The 19558-nt window shown below is 30.1% G+C and overlaps 1 protein-coding gene across 6 annotated transcripts in view; it reads left to right on the top strand.

Annotated features, from left to right (window-relative positions):
- Snx27 (sorting nexin 27) overlaps positions 1-19558 on the top strand; it is a 93331-nt gene that overhangs the window by 23088 nt on the left and 50685 nt on the right. For all 6 annotated transcript variants that reach the window (XR_012755773.1, XR_012755774.1, XR_012755776.1 and 3 more), the window contains exons 6-8: positions 1397-1574; positions 1713-1963; positions 6361-6510. Coding sequence is in view for 2 of the 6 variants with exons in the window: in XM_075360773.1 (XP_075216888.1) it covers positions 1397-1574; positions 1713-1963; positions 6361-6510 (579 nt within the window). In the remaining 4 variants the exon portion in view is untranslated. The remainder of the gene's footprint in view (positions 1-1396; positions 1575-1712; positions 1964-6360; positions 6511-19558) is intronic.

Here is a 19558-nt window from a genome sequence, read left to right as displayed (position 1 = left end):
ATCCCAATCCTGTCGGGGAAGAAACCCGACTAGTACGTTCCGGTCGCACCCGCCCCCTCCTACGTTACGCATTGCTATATACAGCCAGGTTGTCTCCTAAAATTAAAAATATTTTACATCCTTTGATTTTTAAAAATATTCCCAGTAACTAATCATTTCTCGTTGTCAGCCATTTTGGGTTGTTTTTAAATTTTGAACGTATTATGAAAATATTATGTTCATATGTGTACAAGGGTTGTTCAATATATAGAGACAGACGACTATAAAAATTATTGTTTATTCAATGACAGTGCAACTTAACACTACCTTTCAACCTAGTTTTCAGCTATACTTAGGCACGTGTCTCATCTTTCTGTGAGCTTTCTTATTCCAGTAGTAGAGAATTGTTCACTTTTGTGTCTTAAGCAATTCTTGTACTATATTCTTAAGCTGCTCATTTTTTCCAAGCTTGGTCTGACAAAAAAATCTGATGTGTGAGATCAGGACTGATGTAGGCGCTCCTGAGGCAGATGTAGCAGCTCCTCCTGACCCAATCTTTTAGTAGCATCCCTTGTATTTGAGTATGGGGGTGAGCATTTCATGCAGAAGAATTATGCCTTTGGAGAGAGAACATGACATTTCTTCCTTACTGCAGATTTTATTCTCTATTTTCTACCGTGTCACAACAGTACTCATTGTTGATTGCACATGGTTCCTCTAAATAAGTGCTATAAATTAGAACTTTATAGTCCAAAAACACGTTTAGCATCACTTTACCAACAGACATGTAGGCTTTGAATTTTTTCCTGATGGTTGAATTCAGATGTTTCTATTCCGTGCACTGATGTTTGGATCCTGACTCATAATGATGAATCCAAGTTTCATCATAAGTTATTATGCGTTAAAAAAGAAGTCTGCTAAAAGCTGTAAGTCCAAGTTCAGAATTTTTCATAGGTAGAAAAGGAACAGTTTGTAGAAGAGTCTGAATAACAGAATATATATTAGAATTGATGGATGAATGTAGAAGGTACATGGCAGTAGAGAAAGCTGCTAAAGAAACTCCCCACTATGTTAGTGCTACAAGGCATGGGCACTAGCCACATCATAATCAGGGTTTTTTTGTAGAGAGTTCAATTTCTTTGTAGAAAGAAATCATTATGTACTTGTATGTGTCTTTAAAAAAACAAAAAAATTGCATGTTTTACTTCAAAAATCTTGAACATTGCATTTTCTGGGTACGGTCTTGAACAAGATAAGGAATCTCAGGAAAAGGAAGTGCAGGAATTTCTGTTAATATGTTTTTATCAGTTATTTGAAAGAGCAAGAGGTGGATTCTATATTGTTGGAATTTTAAATCATATGTTAAACATTTTCCATTATGTTCAAAAGTGTAATAATGTTTTTCTGTTCTTTTTAGGGTAATGTGTCTCCAGTAGATTTGAAGGTCTTACTGCCGGATAGAGAGGTAGTGACAGTGACTGTACGTAAAAACTCCAGTGCAGATCAAGTATATGCTGCTGTAGTTGATAAAATCAGAATGTCAAATAATACAGCATTGTATTTTTACCTGTTTGAAATTGTTGAGTATAATTTTGGTAAGTTGAAATTTGACTAATTATATTTAATTTTTAGAAGTGTTGTAGTGTGTGTTTATTTGTCAATTCTTCCTTTTTTTACTGGAAGATTATTTTTATTAGTCTAAATCTTTTTACCTCCTTGAAACTTTTTTTCAGAACGGAAGTTGCAAGCTTGTGAAATACCACATCATATTTACATACAAAATTACAGTACAGCCAGTGCTACTTGTTTATGTATTCGTAAGTGGTTGTTTTCATTATCTATTGAACTAGCATTATCCAGTGATGATCAAGCAACAATGTTTTTTTTTTGGTCAGCTGTTGATGCCGTTGATAGAGGCCATGTTAGACCCGATGATCAACTTTATCAGCTGAAAGCTTTACAGGATTCATCAAGGAAACATGAGGTAATATTAAAAAAAAGTTTTAAAATTACTAATTAAAAGTGAAAAATATAGGAAATCCTTTGATTAGAAGCAGATTTATTTTAAATTATATAATCATTCTAATACATCATAATAAATTTGTGAAATATTGTGATTTTAAATACAGATCATTATGTAAATTAATTTATTTGTACCTATTTAATACTAAAATAAATTACGTTAAATTTTTTTAAGTAAACATTTAGGTTTACGAGTTAATTTTTATTTGTATGAATGAGAAAGAAGATCAGTATTTCTTGTATTTTGTTTGAAGTTTTATTTAGATTTTTAAGTTAATGTCAAGATTATGTTTGTTGTTTAGAAAAGAAACCTACAAACAGGCACTTATTAAAAAAAAACTTCTTATTCACCCAAATTTTGAAAATTGTGAAGGCAGTACTCATGATGTGTTTGCATGCTTCCGTGTACATAGATATAATCAACTAAGATGCTTTTAAGATATTTCTAGGAGTTTTGCTATAATAAATAAATAAGCATTTTTTTTATTAACTACTTATTAGAAATGTTTTCTTTTTTTGTCAGACAGCATTCTACTATCTGAAGTCATTTTAAAGTAAAGAATTATTGATTTTATCAATAATTTTGTAGTGTATGATCTATAATTTGTTGTGTGTCATATAATTTTTTGTTTTTATATAACCATTTATAAATATTATATGAAGGTTAGCCAAAAATTATCTACACTATGATTTATTTCTCAAAGATAGGAGTTCATCATTTACATATCATTTATCTGCGTAGTTACCTCCCTTGTCATTGCCCTTGGTCCAGTGATCCACAAGCTTGTGGCACAATGATAACTTTCCTATTTGCCAGAACCGTTTCTTGAATCTTGTCTGTGATGGAGGTTGATGGCGTCCTGCTCTTTCTTCACGAGTCACATTTGTCTGGCCACTTTTAAACTTCATCCACAAAAAACACTTTTACATAATGTAGCACTGCCCCATATTGTGGAGACTCATGTACTTGTGGATTGTATCTGTTATGCAGCATTGCGTCGGAAATTTAAATTAGGGACTAACATCCATAATATTTTAGGGAAAAATTCGGCAAAGTTATCCAATGTCTTGTCTAGACATGTTTACACTGTAGTAGCTGTAAGGCGAACGATGTGATCAAATTTCACAGATGTGACTACAGTCACACCAGCTCTAAGCGTGTATATGCAGAAGACAGTATGACAGTGTTGAAGATGTGTTATAGTGAAGGTGTAGATAATTTTTTACTTGTATACAAATTAAAAATAATATTTGTAATCAAGTTCTATCTGATTGATTTGTAACAATGTTTACAAAAATTATCATATGGAAATTTCTTTACTCTACAACTATTAAATTAAATGTGTACAAAAATTTGTTAGATTATGATCTACTTTTTTAAGTTTAATTTTTTAAATATTTTGTTTATTCCATTTTGTTTGTTTTCACTTTGGTTTTTAATTTCTTAAAACATAATCGTGAATTCATTGTAACTCAATTATGGAGCAATATCCATGTTTGCTCCTGAATAAATTTCAAATTTGATTACTTGAATATGGTATCTTTGCTTACTTTTGTGTGAAAAAGGTTCTTAGGTCTTGATCTGTAAATTTCAGTTTCACTGTACTCAAGTCTGTAAATGGATACTAAAAAAATTTATATTTGTTTTTCTATTGTGCATTTTGTTTTTTAATATCAATTTTTTATTTATGTGTATATAATACATGTATATTATATTTATTTTTCAGTCAGTTCATTTCCATTTTTTAATGGTTATTTAATGTAATACTGTTTTGTAAAAACAAAATAAATTACCACTTTCATCATGTAAAACAAAATTGAAAACTTAAAAGTAAACATCAGTACTTTTAAAAATGTTTCTAAATTTCTTTAATTGAAATAAATTGTTTCTCTTTATGGAAAATTAAACATTTTGCTGTCTGTAACTGGGTCTATTTATTTTTTTCTGATTCCAGTATCTTTTGTACAATTATGATTGTTGGACTGCTTCAATATTTATAATCTTTGGTAGATGTCTGTTACAATAACCTTTTATGCAAACTTCTTTTGACTGTTTTAATGTTTTATTGTGAAGCGCTGACTTAATCATTTAACTATTCTCTTCCTTACTTGGACAATTATCAGTGTTAAAAAAAATTAGTCTTTCAGTATTTGTTTATATAACTTGTGGATTGCACAAACATCTATATCAAACATCATATGTATGATGTGTGAATCAAATTTAAATGGTAATTTTGTTATTCTAAAGCAGTTTCGAGCTGGATGACACAGTGGGGGTGTTAATGTTTGGTGTGTTAGAGAGGGGAACCAGCTTGGTTTGCTCCTTAGCTCTGTTCTGTTGTCAGTACAGCCATGAGTGATCAAGAGGTTCCGTCTTCTGTTGTGCAACATATAATCATAAAGTTATTAACTAATGAAGGCGTTAAACCCGTGAAAATTTTAACTTGTTTAAAGGTACAGTTTGGGGATGCTACACTGTCCCAGAACCGATGTACACATGGGTCAGACAATTTAAGGATGGGCGAGAAGTGTAGAAAATGAAAGTCATGATCGACGCACAAATGTTCATTAAATAACAAACCATCTTGGTTCCATTATTCTAATGTTAATTTGCCGGTTCAAATAATAATAGATTGAAACATTTATTCGTTTATATATGTATATAATCTTTAATGTTCCATGAATTTTATTACATTGTTACTGAATGTATGACTTAATGAAAGTGTATATGTTGATAATGAGCGTTGAATTTAGACTGAACAATACAGAAATAGTTACATTGTTACATTATTAATATAAAATATCAGCTGTTAACAAGGCTAGCTGAATATAGACAAATTCATTTATTTTACAATGAGTAAGAGAATTGTACAGATTATACATTTATTTTACAATGAGTAAGAGAATTGTACAGATTATATATTTATTTACTTTTACAAAATAATAAGGAGGAGATGAAACATTGGTCTTAACACCAAGGTCAAGTCTCACAGCTGAAAACATCTGTGCTGTTCAAGAGCTTATCGAAGGTGATCTGCCAGTTCGCTGTTGTATCAGCGAAGAAATTGTATCAGAAGTGGGTATCAGCTATGAGAGTGCTCAATCCATTATCATCTGATCATCTTGACTTTAGAAAAATTAGGGTTGTTTACCAAAAATTTAAAACAGGTCAGGTTGGAGATCTGTGAGATTTCTGAATTGATTTTGGCAAGAAGGGGATGATTTTTTTGGGGTGCATCATCACATGTGATTAGACATGGGTCCATCATTACACTCTGGAGTCAAAAATGATGAGTAAGGAGTGATAAAGAAAGAATGAGGGCTGCCCAGTAAAAGCCAAAACCAGTCTGTCAGCCAGAAAAGTTCTTACAATGGTTTTTTTTGACTCTAGGAGAGTTTTACTCATTGAGTTTCTCCGCTATCAACGTATGATGAATGTGGTATATTATTGCCAACTGCTATAGTCAACAAAAGCTGCCTACCAAAACATAAGACAGGGTATGCCTGTCAGAGATGTCATCCTTTTCTATGACAACTCCAGGCTGGACATCATCAGAAGATTGGTTTTTTTTTTAATTCATTAATAACACATTAATAAATAAAACAAAATTTAACTTGTAAAAACATTCCTGTAACTAATGTTTTATAAAACTGATAAAACTATGTTTATGTTATTCAAAGATAGTAGATATAGTAGAACTGAGGGACATTTATTTTTATTTATTCTGAAGTAAAATGTTGTGATTACATATTTATTGAACTAAACAATTGAAAAACCCTCTGTAATTTATTTACAGATTAGTGCTGAAATTGTACTATATGGTCAGTGGTAAATCTATTTTCTAAAATTATAAGGTATTTACAAAATCACAACTAAGTAAAACAAATTGTTCTTACAGGAACAGTTTATTTATAATATGATTTAAAGAGATTAGGAAAATAAAAAGAAAAAAGCTTTGTAAAAAAAAAGGAAGCTTTTAGTGCTGAATAAACTACATTGAAAATATGCAGTATTACATAATTGTTTCATGCTGTATATGGAACTGTTAAGGATTTTGCACTAATTTTGGATAACAGTACAGTATTCATTATAATGAATTTGCCACACGATCAAATTTTGTTGAGAATTAACTACATGGTTTACAGAAACAATATGTATAAAAACCAAAGCATATGTAAAAAATATGCTTAAAATTAATTGATGTGCATGTATTTGTATTATCACAAAAAAAATCTGTGTTCTGTAGAACCTCAACCAAGATAGTATAATTGTAGGATTTAATAAATAAATAAATAAATATTCACTTTATTTTGTTAATGTTTTTTCATTCACCTGATTTTATAATTTATTGTTGACAGTACTTGAGGCTAGCAAGAGAATTGCCAGGGTATGGTGAAGTAGTATTTCCTCATTGTGCGTGTGATTCTCGCAAAGAAGGACATGTTATAGCTTGTATCAGTAGTGCTGGATTTAAATTATTAGCCTGTCGTAATGATGGTGTGCTTGAGGTATTGTATGTTGTTTACTAGGAATTTGTTTGTTCTTTAGATTAAAAAAATTATATCCAGGTTTTTTAAAATAATTAACTTCTGGTAGAGGATTTAAAAACATTGTGTACAGTGTTTTTGCATTGTCTCCATCACTTTTCAAACAGAAGGAATGGTCTCTGAAAAGGTCCAGTTTAGATATCTACTGTATTGATCATGATATGATATTTTGTTGAGATATAGTAACTTTATATGAACATAGATGAAAAATTCCTTGCTCCTGTTTAAATGTTTGTTGTTGATAAAGCTGTTGCAGTATAATTTTATGTACACTGTTATATATAACCGATTTTTTCTTAGCAACTAATAAGCAGTCAAAGCTTTTTTTTTTACATTTTTAAATGTTATAAAAGTTTATTAAATTTACACCAAATTTCTCAGTGAAATGTGTTTTTTAAAATTGTTCATATTATGTTTTGTCTGTGATGAATGATGATGAGAATTATCTAAAAATAGAAACTTTGATAAGAATAAACCAAATCAAATTTTATAATAAAATGTTATTGATACAGAAACATATAGTCTATATCTCAGTAGACTTGATGTATGAAGTATATGAACACTAATATGTATATAAGGCAATAAAGATGTAATAAATAACAGCATCATTCATAATCAACAAAACCTTTTGATCACAAAACACATGTCTACCTAATTAAATACAGGTTGTCAATTAAAATAACTGACTGGTACAACAGTATCACTCAGTAAATATGTTTGCAAAGATGACTGAAAATTTTTTGAGGTAAGTTAAAAAACATTTTGTTTTGGCTCTGTTTATTGTTACAACTATATTTTTAAATAATTGTATTTGTTTATATTATTTATAAATATTATATAACAATAAAGTTAAAAAAGAACACTTATGTAAAAAAGCATAAGAAATTGTCATTCTGGTACCAGTTTTTGTTAAAAAAAAATCAACCAATCTTAATACTTTTTTAACAACATTATCAAAACCATCTTAATTTATGATTTTTTTATCAAATACTAGCAGACCTGTCCCGGCTTTGCCTGCACTATATGGTTACTTACGTTTCCTGTCATGATCAGGGATGTTAGCCAGCCAAGGCTTGTTTCACTTGCCCTTCCCATCTAACCAGGGGACTCTACACACTGGGCCCTTCTGTATTCATTAAATTCATTAAAAAAAACATAACTCAAAAAATTAAAATCATTAAAAAAATGTAAAAATAAATAGCCTAAAACTTCTTTTACTAAATTTAATGTAATTGTATATATCGAGAGATATCTATATCAATCATTATCTATGTCAGTATTGACTTCCTCAGAAAGTTATTATGTGATTAAATTTTTCTAAATATCTCAACCCCAGTGCCACCTAGCAGGTCCAAATCAATTCAGAAACCTTTCATGAGTGTGCATATAACAACTCGCCAAACGTTTATCGCAATTGGATAAAGGGTACAGGAACGCATACAGGACAAACATTCATTTATATATATATATATATATATATATATATATAGAAGATTTTAAATGAAAATTTTGGATTGGGAAGAGTAAAGGTGATTTTAGATAATTGCTTGGCAGTGTAAAACAACCAAAAAGCAAGAAGGAGAACCTCCATATTAATAAAGCAAGCATTAAAAGTTTTTTAATTTTAGTAATATTTTTATAATTGGTATTTGTGAAACTTTTTATAACCTTTCCATCAAAAATTCTTTTATCATTAAAAATATTTTTCTCTTCTTCCTCTCCTGTTAAGATAGAAATATATATATATATATATATATATATATGCATATATTTTTTTACTTATATTTCTTAATAAAAAAATAATTATAATAATGTTCGTACTATAACATTAATTTCAAAGAAAGTGCTTTTCTAAATGATTAAAATAAATTGGATAACAAGAAATATGCTCAAAAACAAAAAAATAAATTTCCTTAATTTCATTGAAAACACTGAAAATCAGTAAAAAATTTAGTGAGTACAGCAAAACAACCTTTAGCTTTACTTCAAGTAAAGTTGAAGAAAACATTGGTAAAATTTGCATAATGTTTTCCTTCTAAAAGCATTCTTTCTCTAATTTTTGAAGTAGCATAAAACATGAGGTTCATACTTCATTTTCTCAGAACTGGTCAGCCAGAATCTGTTAGTCAAGTGAAGTTTAAACCTCACGTCATGTTTTCCAAGATTGTAGTTATATTTTCACACTGAAAGAATGCATTTACTGTAAAATACATAACAAACATGGGTTTGAGATGAGTTCAAAATTACAACAAAGAAATTGAAGTTTAAATCTCACATGTGTTTTATGACTACATTAAATAATGATTTCTCAACTATAAAGGGAACCCACTGTTTTACTATTATATTCTCAGTGAATCCACTCTTTCATCGTGAAATTTAACTGCATTGATGATGATTTTATTTTATATTATACATAAGACTGATTGGTGACGTGGGGATTCCCCTATACTGATTGGTGAGGTGATTGGGGAAATCCCACAGCTCCTCCAATCATGATTGAGTGTTTGTAGTTAAATTTTCACCACTGAAAGAGTAATTTATTACAAAATGTATAGTAAAACACTAGTTTCATGATGACGCTTTTAATATATCTGAATATATGTACAGTGACTGTTATTACCAATACCTTATTGATTTTTAAAAGTGAATGTTATTATATTAGATGCTTTTGTTAATAACCTTAGTATCCTATACATCCTCCAGCATTTCGACCCGATATGCAATGAAAGAGTGTCCTTGTGGCTTGATCATGCAAGTGTAAAACAAATCCGTGCATGGTGTGGTTGCATGGATCACAGGAAGGCCAGTTGTCCTGCAGGAAGAGAAGTACCAAAAAAATAATAAATTATGGCACTCAGGCCGATTTGTTTTTTTTTTTAGAATGCAGCTAAATGCTGAGTTATATATATATATATAATATTATTATCTTTTCTAGACGTTATGAGGATTCCCAGCTGTTAATCATTCATTAATTGGTTTAGATAGATATTATGATAGCATTTGATCTTTGATCTCTATTTAATGTCAATTATTAGCTTTATATCAATAAAACTAAAAAAAAAATAAAATTATTAATTATTATTAAATTAAATAATCTGCAACTTTTAACCTATTACTGTTGCTTTATAACAGTGCCCGTCAATGGAGAGTATGTAACTGTATTATCATAAATTAATAAACAATACGTAATTGTATTAGGCTTAAAATTCTCTTCTTAAACTTAATTTTTAAATCAATTACACCCGTCTTTACAGATTCATTTTGTTGCGAGCAGTCAATCGCATATAAAGGATATTTGCTTTTGTAATCATAAAATGTATATGGTGAATCTATATTTTTATAGTATGATTTTTGAAAATTAATAAACATCCTGTACGTTAATATTTGATTCCCTTCTAAATCTTCATATGGATATTTATTTGATTTTATCATTACATTAATATTTTTCATATTACAAGAATCAAATTCTGACGCATCATTCATAGCATGCTATTTTTCCTATCGGTTTGAAAAACTACAATAACATAGCACAGTTTATCTATTTGCAATAAAGTTGTCATGTTCCATATAAAAGAATTCCTTTGAGAAACCGCTGTATTTTCATGAAGATCCCATGCTCTGAACGCCATACGTACATCTTTATTTTGATCTTTCATCTTAGCTAATTCCAATTCATATTCAGGCACGACTTTTAAATATGGTACAACCCATATGATTATATTAATTCTATCGTAGATTTATGGTCGGGAACCGTAGCATGTATCGCATTTACATCACTTTCAAAATGCCTTAACACTAATTCCTATCTGTTGTTTAAAATTATGTTTTTGTAATCTTCTGCGAAACCTAACAACATTGATAACGAACGGTATGCATAAATTAAAAGTACCATTCTCATGTAGATCAACTTTATCTTTTCCACTGAACCATCTGGCTATTTCGACTGATGGCAGTATAGAGTTTGTCATTGAAGGAGCGTGTTTTTCATAACCATCGTTATGCCTAGATTTCTTACCGATGCGGTTTCTTGTGTTTTGATAAGATGCTGTTTTTTCTGTAATAAAAAGGCGATGGCAAAATTAACTAATTCCGTTTGCTCGACTAGTTTACCAAAAAAAAATCAGATAACTTTTACCCAAAATAGTATTCATATCTGGTTGATTTATAGGAATTTTAATCTTCTTTTCAATTTTATTCGCTAAGGAATAATGATTGTGGAGTTGATTATATGTTAGGGAATCATCTGAACGTGCTAATTTATTGACATGAATAATTCGTCTTATACATTGTATACATAAATATTAAATTTTTTATTTCAATAATATACTGGTGCTTTTAAGTTTCCTACCGATTTCAAATCCTAGAAATTTTAATTTGTGTATACTTTCTTTTGTCAATCTGAAATGTTTTTTCTGATCATGAAATGTTTCAATTTCTTCAGTTTCGAATTCGAGTGGCATATCTATATTATAAAAAAATAAAAATTCAATTACAATAGTTTATTTAGATTCTTTCAGTACCAACATGTTTACTCATTTGCCACGAAGATATAATAAATTATCATTTTCGTTGGTCAACGATGTAACTAAATCATAAAATTCTCTCATGTCTTATGTCGGTAGAAATTCAATATAAAATTGATATTCTACAATCATCTCACCGGGGTCTGCAGTCAACAGTGTAACACATAAATTACGATCTTGATCTTCATTTCTAAAACTACCCAAAATAATATTGCATTTTACATGTACTACATTTACAGGAGCGACATTTATTATTTTATCTGAAAAATTTGTTATATTCGGTTTGAGAATTCTTGAAGCATAATCCAACGGACTGTCGATGCTGCAATCTGCATCCAAAAAATTATTCATACAGTGCTTTTAATTTCACATTGTGTAACGTATTGATGTTTGCTCACAAGGAAATGGATTTTTTTATTTTTTTCATCTTATTCTGTATATATTCACCGATATTTTCGATTTCATACTACATGTCGGTATTGTTATTTTTCTTTGTAAATATAATTTTCATCTTTTTTAACATCCTTATCGAACACATAACTGTTTATTATTTTTATTCTCTTCCACATTCAGAATAGTGTTGGCGGTCATCAGCCATTTTAAGCGTAATTCTTATTGGCCTTTTGAAAGGTTGACAGGTGGAGAAAATGATTTCTTAATAGTTGAACTGTTACCATCAATCAATAATAAACACGACATATCTATTTAGAAGAAGAAAAAAATCGGAAACATATAATTTATTCACATAAAAACTCTAAACATAATTGACCACAAAATACATCATTATTGGCCTGATATCTAGTATAATTGTATGTTACATTAGATTTCCCAAAATAATTCATCAATTCTGGAAGAGGATGACCATCACCTATGCTATCAAAATTTTATTGATTTTGGAGAAACAAACTCAATGCATACCGTGACCGTTTAGTGTCTAAATTAATTACACTGCATTCATATTTCCTAATCTTTTTTGGTAAAGCATCCAACATAAAAACACCTGAAATATGGAATTTTCAATTGTTTTGCATACTCAGTCAATTAGTTATCTTATAAAGCGCGTTTTGGTATTGAATAGATTATTTTTTTTTAAAATCAATCTTCTTAGCAGCACCTCCACCTTTCTTTAGTTGTAATCATCCACCAGTTTTCTTAAGTCTCAGTCTTCCACCAAATTTAGATTTAAGTTTCATCTTGTTAGTTATTGCGTAGACAGTTGCTCTTTCAGTTAAACTGCTATCTGGCGCGATTACAAGTTCCCAAGATTGTTCAGCAAGCGCCTTAGCTTGAGATCTGGTTTTGTTATCTGAATATTTTGAATAAGCTATATCATGCAGTTTACATGCATCATCCAATTTATTAACGCCTATATCATCATGTTTCATTCACTTATCTAATTTAATATTCGGTCCGCAATAATTATAACCTGGGATATGTGCTTTAAATGGTAATAAATCTACAGCCTTACTCACTACAGAACTGATAATACTACCTCCTTTCTTAGTATTTTTCTTTACGTTATTTATATATGAACATTTATTTTTCATTCATATCATTATTAATATAAAAATCTAAATGATTCATATGTATCTAACTATTATGTTTTATGAAGTATGTTTAATTTTGTCTTTTCATTTTCATGAATCATTTCTGCAACCATAGATTTAATTTAATTTTCTACATGTGCCTTGATGTTAGCGGTCATGAGATCTTCTGTAATGCGACCATTTAATTCATCGTCTACATACTTTGTAATTTGTGTATTAAGTGGCTGTAATGCATCTTTCATAAACTGTAAAGTTTGTATGCAACCTTCTGTTTTTCATTCTCTGTATAATTTTTTATGGAGGCATCATAGTCTAATATCGCTTGATTTAATCTTTCTAAACCTACAAACCTTTCATAGAGAGCGTTTGCGTATTTGTTAAATATTCGCTTAACCCGTTTAAAATTCAACGCGTCATTGTCATCAGTTGGATCAGATACATTACACAATCTATGTTTTTGCATATCATAATTGCCTTCGGTTGTCAACAAGAAGCTTTCACCTTTAGGACCTTTAAATTTTTCATTGAGATGGTTAAACATATGTTTAGCTCGTGTCAAATTCATTGCATCCAAGTCGTCGATAGGATCAGTTATATTACACAATCTGTTGATTTATATCATAATTCCATCGGCTGTTAACGAGAAACCTTTTCTTGGAAGACTGTGCTTTCCTGTTCCTTCATCACCTTTATAACCTAATCTTAATCGTGACATTTCTATATATAAAAATATAATTAAAAAGAAAAAATATATTCAAATTCAACGTCTTTCATATCTTTAAATATGGATATGATTTCATTAGACTTTTGTTTTCAGTGTCATTCAGCCACAAGAGTGTACAATCTGGCTACCAATTCATTTGGATCGTCCCAATGTAAATAGACTGGATTGTAATAAAATTGTGCATGCAGAAGTCCGCTACCGCTAAAAGATGTGGATGTTGTTTTTTGTGGTGAAACAGATCTATCCCTTTTGGAAGAAAAAGCTTTCTAATCACCTCATTATATTTAAAAGATTTATTTGTTTTTACGGTGCTGGCATTTGTCAAGTACACACCAGTATAATTTAACATATCTTTATAAGTTTTCATATCAGATGTATGAACTTTTTGTAGGTCTGAATTTTTATAATTTTTTCTGTCTTCAGTCACTTGACTGGTTTGAAGCAGCTCTCCAAGATTCCCTATCTAGTGCTAGTTGTTTGATCAAAATACTCCCTACATCCCTAACAATTTGTTTTACATTTTCCAAACATTGCCTACCTGCACAATTTTTTCCTTCTACCTGTCCCTCCAATATTAAAGCAGCGACTATTCCAGGATGCCTTACTATGTGGCCTATAAGTCTGTCTCTTCTTTTAACTATATTTTTCCAAATGCTTCTTTCTTTATCGATTTGCCGCAACACCTCTTCATTTGTCACTTTATCTACGCATCTTCTCCTGTTGCACATTTCAAAACCTTCTGATCTTTTCTTCTCAGGTACTCTGATTGTCCATGTTTCTCTTTCATATAAAGCTATGCTCCAAACATATACTTTCAAAAATCTTTTCCTGACATTGAAATAATTTTTGATGTAAGCAAATTATATTTCTAACTGAAAGCTAGTTTCGCCTGTGCAATTCGGCATTTTATATTGCTCCTCCTTCGTCCATCTTTAATAATTGTACTTCCCAAATAACAAAATTCTTCTACCTGCATAATTTTTTCTCTTCCTATTTTTACATTCAGTGGTCCATCTTCGTTATTTCTACTACATTTCATTACTTTGTTTTTGTTTATTTTCATGCGGTAGTTCTTGCGTAGGACTTCATCCATGCCAATCATTGTTCCTTATAAATCCTTTTTACTCTCAGCTAGAATTACTATATCATCAGCAAATCGTAGCATCTTTATCTTTTCACCTTGTACTGTTACTCCGAATCTAAATTGTTCTTTAACATCATTAACTGCTAGTTCCATGTAAAGATTAAAAAGCAACGGGGATAGGGAACATCCTTGTCGGACTCCCTTTCTTATTACGGCTTCTTTCTTACGTTCTTCAATTATTATTCTTCCTGTTTGGTTCCTGTAAATGTTAGCAATTGTTCTTCTATCTCTGTATTTGAACCCTAATTTTTTTAAAATACTGAATATTTTATTCCAGTCTACGTTATCGAATGCCTTTTCTAGGTCTATAAATGCCAAGTATGTTTGTTTTTCTATAATTTTCCATCTACTATTAATCTGAGCCCTAAAATTGCTTCCCTTGTCCCTATACTTTTCCTGAAACCAAATTGGTCTTCCCCTAACACTTCTTCCAGTCTCCTCTCAATTCTTCTGTACAGAATTCTAATTAAGATTTTTGATGCATGGCTAGTTAAGCTTATTGTTCTGTATTCTTCACATTTATCTCCTCCTGCTTTCTTTGGTATCATGACTATAACACTCTTTTTTAAGTCTGACGGAACTTCCCCCTTTTTATAAATATTACACTCAAGTTTGTGTATGTATCAATCGCTTCCTCACCTGCACACTGTGCAGTAATTCTACAGGTATTCCGTCTGTTCCAGGAGCCTTTCTGCCATTCAAATCTTTAATGTTCTCTTAAAATTACATCTCAGTATTGTTTCTCCTCTTTCATCCATTTCGACTTCCTCTTCTTCCTCTGTAACATCATTTTCTAATTCATTCCTCCATATAACTCTTCAATATATTCCACTCACCTATCGACTTTACCTTTCGTATTATAAATCGGTATACCATCTTTGTTTAACACATTACTAGATTTTAATTTATGTACCCCAAAATTTTCCTTAACTTTCCTGTATGCTCCGTCTATTTTACCAATGTTCATTTCTCTTTCCATTCATGTGTAATTTTATATGCAATTTTACATGCAATTCTGAACACTTTTCTTTAATCCGTTCTTCTTTTGCTAGTTTGCACTTCCTGTTTATAGTATTTCTTAATTGTCGATAATTCCTTTTACTTTCTTCATCGTTAGCATTCTTATATTTTCTACATTCATCCATCAGCTGCAATATATCGTCTGAAATCCAAGGTTTTCTACCAGTTTTTTTTGTTCTGCTTAAGTTCACTTCTGCTGATTTAAGAATTTCCTTTTTAACATTCTCCCATTCTTCTTTTACATTTTCTACCTTATCTTTTTTACTCAGACCTCTTGCGATGTCCTCCTCAAAAATCATCTACCTCCTCTTCCGCAAGCTTCTCTAAATTCCACCGATTCATCTGACACCTTTTCTTCAGGTTTTTAAACCCCAATCTACATTTCATTATCACTAAATTACGGTCGCTATCAATATCTGCTCCAGGGTAAGTTTTGCAGTCAACGAGTTTATTTCTAAATCTTTGCTTAACCATGATTCTTTCATTCCTTTTGCCCAGCCCATATTCTCCCACTATATTTTCTTTCTTGCCTTTTCCAGTGGTTGCATTTTAATCTCCAACTATTATTAAATGTCTGCTTTAGGGTAAGTTTTGCAATCTGCGTGTTGATTTCTAAATCTTTGCTTAACCATGATATAATCTATCTGATACCTTGCAGTATCACCTGGCTTTTTCCATGTGTATATTTTTCTATTATGATTTTTGAACTGGGTGTTGGCAAAATCTAAATTATACTTTGTGCAAAATTCTATAAGTCAGTCCCCTCTTTCATTCCTTTGCACAGCCCATATTCACCCACTGTATTTCCTTCCTTGCCTTTGCTAGTGCTTGCATTCCAATCTCCAACTATTATTAAATTTTCATCTCTTTTTATGTGTTTAATTGTTTCATCAATTTCTTTGTATGCACACTACCTCACCATCATGATGAGCGCTTGTAGGCATATAGACGTTAACAATCTTTGGTTTAGGTTTCAATTGTATCCTTATTACAGTGATTCTATCGCTTTGCATTTTGAAATACTCTACTTTCTTCCCTATCTTCTTGTTCATTTGAAAACCTACTCCTGCCTGCCCATTTTTTAAAGCTGAGTTAATTATTCTAAAATCACCTGACCAAAAGTCATTTTCCTCTTCCCACTGAACCTTGCTAATTCCTATTACATCTACATTTATCCTATCCATTTCCCTTTTTAAATTTTCTAACCTACCAACCTTTTTTAGATTTCTAACATTCCACGCTCTGACTCGTTATTTGGAGGGGGAAGAGGTGGTTTTGGTTTATCCATTTTTTCTTTAATTTTTTTTATAGGCTATTATCAGTCAGAAGCGTTTTTGTGATAAAGCATCTCTTCAGCTAAACTCATAATGAAAGCTGCATGTTTACGTTAAAAATCTTTATTCAATTTATAAATTTCAGTTATTTGTTTCTTCTTCTTATACGTTGTCTTAGAATGTAAAAAAATTCAAACTATTGGTCTATTAGTGAAAACGTTCAATGCTGAACAATCACAGCGTTGAACGTTGCGTTCAATATAGCAATGTTGCATTGAACGCAGCCCTTGTTTAGCGTTAAATCTACAATAAAAAATTTACGGATACCGTGTTTCTATAACAACCTTTACTTTTCTCAATCTCATTATCGATAACTAGAAAAGGATACCAATTCACATTCCAAACGTGATCGCATAGAGATTTAAAATCATTAAACGACATGTCAACGTTTACCTGTTCATCGTAAATGTACAATTATCTCGTACAAGCTGTTTTGGTTTTTTAGAATATGTTTGTGCTAGATAAAAACAATCAATTTTATTTTGATGACCTCTTGGAAAATAAGTACTGGTATTGCCTTTTTTTTCTTTGATTACATCATTGAAAATTGTTATTGAATGTGGTTCAATCGCTTCCGGTTGTGGAACCTGATTGTTTTCACTATATTCATAGTAACCCTATTCTGGATTTAACATCATCAAATTTGATAATGTTCTATATAGAGGTTGCTGAAGGGATTTTGAAAAAAATGTACAAGTTCTGAAAACGTACTCTGTTTGGTTGAACTAAAAGATTAAAGACAATTTATATTTGTTTTACCGCAATTTGGTGGACCGCATACAATACATCTAATAGTGTTTGGTAAGAGGGATCCATGCCTACTTCATTTTTTGAATTCATAACTCATCATCGCATTCACGATGGGAAACTTTGTTTTCTGTTGTACTTCCTTCATTTCTCTCTAATTATAAAAATATATATTTAAACTAATAAATTATTAAACAGTTACACTCATATCAATTCTAGTTATTATATAAAGTTTATGATTAATTTTTGATAAATCATCGTGAAGTACTTTTCTAAATGATTATATCATTAACATCATATAAGTAACATTTATCTAAAACAGTGATGCTTTAATGATGACTGATAAGCTATCTTCAAATATATTGTTTTGCAATCATTATCTAAATCATTGATAATGTAATACAACGAATCAATTGCAGATTTAATTTTAGATTCTACCTCCATTTGACTATATTCATCTTGATCTAGGAATATAATCGTATCACATATATAAGCCGTATACTCATCATAACTTTTAAAATAATAATCTTCACTGACAATTTTATTATGAAGCTTCATTATATCTATAACTATATGGTAAACTGGAATTAGCAATAAACTATTGATATTATTACTCTTTTACTCTACCAATGAATTCCCCAGTAAAATTAACACAATCACTATCACTATCAATAACAACATTACACGATGGAATCTGTTATGTGAAGGACTGAAAAATATATTCAATAAACTATTGATCTTTTCCTGAGGTTGATATGATTACATAAACTTTACTAATTGGAAGTAAATGATAAGGATGTTTTGACAAATCATCATAAAATTCATCAGGCTCAATATAAACTTCATCTGTTACAACAAAATCGCAAAAAAACAGTACTATGAACAATTATTTTTATGTGCAATATATCCCAATGAAAATATTTATAAATATCATTTGCAAAGTTTTTAATACAATCATTAATTTCCCATTTTATTAGTTTGTTAGATGTAAAAAAGAATATTTAATATTCATATTTCTTTGATTTTTAAATTCAGATACTATACTATTACTACAAAGCTCCATATTATTATCATCTAGATATATACAGAAAAGATGTATTATCAATAATGTATTTGTTTTAATTTGTTTTCACAATTAAAAGAATTTGTATTAAATAAATAACATTACTCAAATCTATCCATGAATTGTAAATTTTATCGGATCATAGCCATTTTACATACAGCTTGTTGCCTTTTCGTTTGAGTATTTTCCCAATTTGATATATATCTTCATGTTTAGTTTTTTGTAGTTCGTGTTGATAAAAATATTCTTTTATGAGTTCATTTCTACTATCTATTAGTTCATATGTAACTGGTTGAAATTTAGTGTGCACCAATTGTATTTTGAATATTTCATTCATCCAATTCGGTAAATAACCTTTTTTGAATACTTTTTTATGTGAATATAATCGCCAACAATAAATTTAATTTTTACAACACTTCTTCTATCGTATTTTTTGTTTAGATTTGCAAGCACTTGCGATTCGTTGGTCTTATTTACATCTTTCGGTTTAAATTTTTTTGCTGAATGCACTGAAGCATTATACTTGTCGATGATGGCTTGTAGTATATCAATCCACTTGTAGCTTTCCTGTTCTGTAAATTTAGTCCACATTTTAGTTTTTAGGGTTAAATTGAAGCGTTCAATAATGGCAGCTTTTTTGTCTGATATGTGAATAATGATTTATGTTAATTTGTTTCAATAGACCTTTTGCTTGTGGATTATAAAATTCTTTTCTCTGGTCTGTTTGAAAATGTTTCATCTTATGCTTTTCAAATATTGGTTGTAAAGCGGATGCGACCTCTTTATCCTTCTTATTCTTCAATGGTATAGCATATGTGAATTTAGCAAAACAATCAATAAATGAACAAATAATTATAACCTTTATTGGTTTGAGAATAAAGTATCATTTTGACTAATCTGCTTGCAC

Source organism: Lycorma delicatula, chromosome 1, assembly GCF_047948215.1.
Source record: "Lycorma delicatula isolate Av1 chromosome 1, ASM4794821v1, whole genome shotgun sequence".
In the NCBI taxonomy this organism is placed as follows: Eukaryota; Metazoa; Arthropoda; class Insecta; order Hemiptera; family Fulgoridae; genus Lycorma; species Lycorma delicatula.
Note: the sequence above shows the minus strand (reverse complement) of the source record. Positions and strands in the feature narration are given on the sequence as shown.